This window comes from Megalops cyprinoides, chromosome 24 (assembly GCF_013368585.1).
Source record: "Megalops cyprinoides isolate fMegCyp1 chromosome 24, fMegCyp1.pri, whole genome shotgun sequence".
In the NCBI taxonomy this organism is placed as follows: domain Eukaryota; kingdom Metazoa; phylum Chordata; class Actinopteri; order Elopiformes; family Megalopidae; genus Megalops; species Megalops cyprinoides.
The window spans coordinates 3,147,985-3,154,247 of NC_050606.1; the positions used below are offsets into that span (position 1 = coordinate 3,147,985).

The window sequence follows — 6,263 nt, forward strand, 5'->3', positions numbered from 1 at the left end:
GGAGCAATACAGAGTGTGAATATTAGCTTTACCATGCATGTGTGTTCATGGAGGGTATAAGCATGTTGATGTGGTGTGTGTGTGTGTGTGTGTGTGTGTGTGTGTGTGTGTGTGTGTGTGTACGTTCAATGAATTTGTAAATATATTCTGGTGTGTGTGTGTGTATTCAGTGAACTGGGTGTATACATGTGTTTTGGTGTTTGTGTTCAGTGAGTCTGTAGGTGTGTCATGGCTTGCGTGTTCATTTAGCATGTAAGTGTGTCGTGGAGAGTGTTCCGTGAGTGTGCAAGCATGTAGTGTGTGTTCAGCGACTGTGAATGCGGTGGGGTATGTATAGTGAACACCTAAGCGTGTCACAGTGAGTTTGTAAGCGAGTTTGTAAGCGTACCGCTGTGAGTTTGTGTGTCACAGTGAGTTTGTAAGCGTGTCACAGTAAGTTTGTAAGCGTACCGCTGTGAGTTTGTAAGCGTGTCACAGTGAGTTTGTAAGCGTACCGCTGTGAGTTTGTAAGCGTGTTTCTGTGAGTTTGTAAGTGTGTCGCTGTGAGTTTGTAAGTGTGTCGCTGTGAGTTTGTGTGTCACAGTGAGTTTGTAAGCGTGTCGCTGTGAGTTTGTGTGTCACAGTGAGTTTGTAAGCATGTCACAGTGAGTTTGTAAGTGTGTCACAGTAAGTTTGTAAGTGTGTCACAGTAAGTTTGTAAGCGTGTTTCTGTGAGTTTGTAAGCGTGTTTCTGTGAGTTTGTAAGTGTGTCGTTGTGAGTTTGTAAGCGTGTCACTGTGAGTTTGTAAGCGTGTTTCTGTGAGTTTGTAAGCGTGTCACTGTGAGTTTGTAAGCGTGTCGCTGTGAGTTTGTACGCGCGTCGTTGTGTGTGTGGTCGGTGAATGTGACTCACTTCGTCGTGCAGCTTCTTCAGGAAGGAGATCTCTTCCTGCAGGGACTCCACCTTGCGCTCCAGGTCCAGGCGGGCCAGAGAGGCGTTATCCACATCCTGCCACAAACAGCCACGTCACCCAGGGAGACGGCAGAGAGAGAAGCTCAACCCTGATCCAACCGCTGCAGCCACATTCAAAACCGCATCAGCGCTGACAGAAAAACTAATAACGTGAGGTGTGTGTGTGCATGTGCATGTGTGTGCATGTATGTATGTGTGTTTGTGCGTGTGCATGTGTGTGCATGTATGTATGTGTGTTTGCGCGTATGCGTGTGTAAGGACAATGTGTGACTCCAGCAGCAGCCGCAGCACCAGTATCTGGATGCTTACGAGAGCTGACGCTGAAGTGCACAAAGACCTCCTTAACACACAGGCAGAACTGTCACTACAGCTTACTCCACTTACAGCTACCGCCACAGAGATCATCCGTGTTTCATTTACAAACAGAATGCGGTGCACTTAACAGGCAGCAAGGTCACCACATGAGGCATGTTTCCTTGACTTATCTAACTGCCAGGCTGCAGGACATTATTCTTATATATTATTTATTATATTTGCCAAATATATATAAGAAACAGTAATGCACTCAGGTAGTGTGCCGCACCCCTCACAAAAATACCAAACAAGTTTATGGCGTTTCAGTGGCGTAGGAATGTGCTGGAACCTTTTGAGTCCTTCGATCCCGTTTTTGGCAGGGGGCACCGCGTTCCTAACGCCGCCTGCCTGGACTGGGCCAAGTGCCGCCGTTTCACCGGGGGGAGGATTGGGGGCGCGGGGGGAGGGGACACGCGTCTGACGGCGCGTCCGGGACCCGGGCCCCTCGCCGGCTGCTCACCGGCCCTCGCCGGTGCCAGACACAGACACGCTTGTTTGTCTAATTGAATAAACGGGTTTGTCGCCGTTTTTCCCTGGACGTGACAGACTGGCACACTCTGAACCCCCCACCCCCCCCACTGCCCGGGCCAGCGCCGCTCAGTACCGAAGCCTGCTTTGTCAGCCCGGAAACAAAGATATCAGGGCAGAGAGAGACAGCTTTATGCTATAATGCCAGAGACAAAGCCCTCTATTCAGCTGTGTTTATGAGCCTCACCATAACTGGCTGGACAGCTTTGCCCCCAACCCCCCCCAGCCCTCCACCAAATCACACCCCCCACCATCCCCTAAATCTACCCACTACCTTCAGTGCCAAGCACCTGCCACAAAAGGAGTACTCCATGTTAGACTTTAAAACCGAAGTTTAAGGGCTATGTTTTCAATATATGTTGCATTATCCTGTGTCCATTCTAAAATCTACTGATAACTGCGTTCTCTCTTGTGCCATCTACCAGCTCTGGAGGTATGTTAGGGAAATCCAGGGGGTGCTTTGTGTGTTTGGGGGACGCTAACAACATGCCAGTAACACTAAAGAGACCGTCTTCAAACTCTGCTTCTCTCACTATGTCCGTAAGCCAACCACTCCTTCCCAAACAGGCCAGGTTTTACTTGAGCCACATTGTTTAGGTAACACGGTCAACTGTTTTATCGTCCTTATCAAAAGAATCAATGCTGTTGGCTACGACAGCAATGAAGATTATCTAGCTGGCATTAAATCAAGGGATTGAGCAAACTGTCCCTGTGTTTATCTCCGGGGTTTAGATGTCTGATTGTGTCATCACCAGACGTGTTGGCTGGACGCTAGAGAGCTAAAGAGGGCTAGGCCGTGGCAGACAGCTGTTATACCGAATCACTTCTGCGGGTGTCACGGACATCATCACAATTTTCGCATCGCATAGCGCTGTGTGAAACGAGTACGTCATATCCAAGGCTTCCGAGTCTTCTTGCGGAGGACATAGGAAATCATAACACAAAAAGATCCTTGTTTGACGTAAGAGCAAAGCTCGCATGCGCTGGGTGCGAAACTTCTGGATTGATGCTGTGGTGGAATTTCAGAGAAAGGAGAAACCTGCGTTGAAACTTGCGTTCCGCGCATTCCAGCGCGATTTCATTTTGTTGAAACAAGGTTGCACTGTTGCTGCGGCGGCCTAGGTAACAACTATAACTAAATTATAGCAAGAGAGATGTTTTGTTCTCTGTTTAACCAACTCAGAAAGTTTCAATTAACCCTGTCGGCGCTGTTGAGCGCTGGTCATTCTGCTGGGCAAGGAGTGATGGAGGTCAGGCGAAATGAAACTTATTACGTTTAACGCACGTGCAGCAGCGTGGTCGTACCTGTCTGAATCCCTGCATGTTGGTTTCGGCCTCCTCGCGCTGCGCCATCTCATCTTGGAGTCTGAAATCGACATCGGAGAGAAAGGAGTCATTTGGGCTGCCACGCCCACCCTCTGTACCCCCGACGCGGCACAATGCCTCCTCTCTCTCCTATACGTTTTGGTCTCGAAGGAAACCAAAAAACACTTTAACAAATTACCACTCATTTGTGTTTTTACAAACCAGCCTGCATCTGTAAAGAACTTAAGCAATTTGTTCATTACATCGCGTTATGCATGTGCTTGGCAGACGCCCCAGATGCCTCTGGGACGTCTTACACAGCTAATGTATTTCTGGGCTTTACCTTGTAACACAGCTGGACACTTTTCGGAGCAATTGAGATTAAATGACCAGGTACTAAAACAGCAGCTCGTGGCCCATCTGGCGAATTAGAACCTGCAGGTTTCTGGTTACGAGGCCGTTTTCTCCCAGAAATCGATTGGATCAATTCTCCACTTTCTCTCTCTTTCTACATTTGATTATGCTTTTACAGCTCTCCCGAGTCACAAGAAGCACGCGGGTGTCTCGCACGTCATGGGAAGAATGAATCTGAATGGCAGACGCGATCCGCCATGTGTAGCAGAGTGCTCACGTACAGGGTAAAAAATTTGCGCAATGCACCTACAGTCGCTGCTAAACGAACAATGACCCCCCTCTTCTCGGAGCACAAACTTAACTAAAGGAGTGTAGCGCATGCTTTCCTCAGACTGAATGTATGAAGAATATTAGTTCGCAGTTCTGTACCTTTACTGCATCCTGTGCAACCAAAGTGGTAGGCTATCTTTTGAAAACACGTCCTTTGAAAACTCTTACTTTTGAAAACAAAGCATTCAAGCGAAACGGACATTACCCCCGCGCGCACGAGAAATGAGCAGACCCAATCCCCTAGATAATTTTGCAGTAACTGAACGAGGCTGGGATTAAAAGTTCGGACCTACTTCTCCCTGAGCCGCTCGATGTCCTCCGCGAGGTTGTCCCGGTCCACCTCCACGCGTGCTTTCTCGTTGGTGAGCTGGTCCACCTGACGGCGCAGCTCACGCATCTCCTCCTCGTACAGGTCCCCGATGCGGGTGGTGCCTTTTCCCCGCAGCTGCTCCAGCTCCGCGTGCAGGATCTTGTTCTGCTGCTCGAGGAAGCGCACCTTCTCGATGTAGCTGGCGAACCTGTCGTTCAGGTGCTGCATCTGCGCCTTCTCGTTGGTGCGGTTGGCCTTGAATTCGGTATTGATGGCATCGGACAGGGCGAAGTCCACGTTCTCTGACGCTAACCTGGGCATGGGCGCGCTGCTGCGGACCCGTGTGCTTTTGGTCGCGTAGATGGTCGGGGCAGAAGACACGCCGAAGGAGAGTCGCGACCGCAACGGGCTGGAGAACTGGCGGCTTGAGTAGGTGGACCGAGCCATCACGGGTCTCTCCCCTCCGAACATTCTCTTGTAAGAAGACGTGTGTGTGCTTGTTCTGCTGGCCATTGTGTAATCCCTCGATCGCTTATGTCAGTTCTGTTCTCTCAGAGAGTTTTCCTCGGACAGCACTTCTACCCAAGCACGCCAGGGACTCCCGAACGATCGCCCGAACGAGGACGAGATGCTGAAATTGGCTGGTATTTATAGCCCACTCCTTATGCAAATAGCATAACGGTGCAGAGACTTTGAGCGACAGTGCAGGGCACCAATTACAAAACGCAGAGCGCAGAGGGCGGGACCTTTTCAGTAATTCCTCCCCTGTAGCCTCTTGCGGACACGTCCTCCACCTGGTCCACAGATCTCTAACGGTGTCTGGACGGAGTATCAGAGCGAAAGACCGCAAGAAACAGGTAGAAAAATGTTCAGAGCAAAACACTACCTTTGCAACACAAAGCATTAATGACTATCGTAAGTTCTTTCGGAGTAGGCCTACTGCGCTCTGAGTCAAACTGTCTGAATACTTTTCGAACAAGTAACCAGCGTCCGGGATGAAATAGGAAATAAGGCGCACGATAGTAGCCTACTATGTGCGTTTGCCTTTCCACGTTAATATTTAGTTTCATTTATCTGATTTCGTGCCGCAGTAATAAAGACAGGAACTGCTCCCCTTCGCAGGAAACCATTAAGTATTTTTTTCATGTTTAATGAAAAGTTTGAGAAGTCTGTCTGAGGTAGACTACTGTCATTTTACGGCATTTACATGAGTACATGAAACTGCCTGAAATGTCTCAAATTTCTTATAGAAAGGAAGGAAGGTTTTTTCTGGTTCTTTTTCGCAATTACCATATACTGTATGTGGAAACGAGATGCCTTTTCAACTTCTTTTCGCCATTGGTTGCCACGGAGACACGCAGTTTACGCTGGACCTCGCCTCTTTTGAATTCCTGGGGTTTTCTCAAAGACACGCAGACACGGTGAAACCCCAGACTTACAATTGCATTTAGTTTGTGAATTTTTACATCCAATGTAATTCTGATTGCTTAGCAACACTTCCTTATTTATGTTTTTTTTTTTAACAAACAGCAATAGATTACTATCAGGATGACTATTTCCTGTAGAAGAATGCCCGCACGTCCAATCAAAAAGAGGAAGAGCGTTTCTCCTTCAGTCAGTGCTTTTTCTTGTTTCTGTTGTTGGCCTGGCAGCACAAAATACAGTTAAAAGTTAATTGTGATGAGTTGCTAGGCATCTGTTGAGCAAATCTTAAGCAGTCACTCAACCGAAATTTCAGCCAACAGCCTTCCAGTTACAGTACAAGCCTGGCCACTGCACTACAACACCTCCCTTTCACTGGGGGACTTGGTTCCTGAATCCTTAGTGAACAGTGAAACACACACAATCTGATGATCAGAGGAATCAAACCAGAGTGCCATTTTGGTAATTGTGACTTTGGGCAACAATCCAAAAAAAGAAAAAGAAGGGAAAAAAAGGCTCTGCTAAGCTATATTGCTTCACACTCTGCCCCAGCACAAACTTCAGGGCACCACAGTGTAATAACAGCTCAGGAGCTCATGAGGGGAAACAGCAGAAAGTATTCTGACATCAGCTCAAACCGCGTTTAGCTTCAGAGTCTCCTTTATTGAAAACAAGTGCTGATACCCTCAGAGGTGAGGCGTGGATCTC

General features: G+C 48.2%; 1 protein-coding gene across 1 annotated transcript in view; it reads right to left on the reverse strand.

Annotated features, from left to right (window-relative positions):
* The window catches only part of LOC118771106 (vimentin-like), an 8,487-nt gene extending 3,799 nt beyond the window's left edge, over nucleotides 1-4,688 (reverse strand). The window contains exons 1-3 of the mRNA XM_036518981.1: nucleotides 4,117-4,688; nucleotides 3,140-3,200; nucleotides 893-988 (exon numbers count right to left, since the gene is read on the reverse strand). Of these exons, the coding sequence (XP_036374874.1) occupies nucleotides 893-988; nucleotides 3,140-3,200; nucleotides 4,117-4,646 (687 nt within the window). The 5' untranslated portion in view covers nucleotides 4,647-4,688. The remainder of the gene's footprint in view (nucleotides 1-892; nucleotides 989-3,139; nucleotides 3,201-4,116) is intronic.
* Between the last annotated feature and the right edge of the window lie 1,575 nt (nucleotides 4,689-6,263).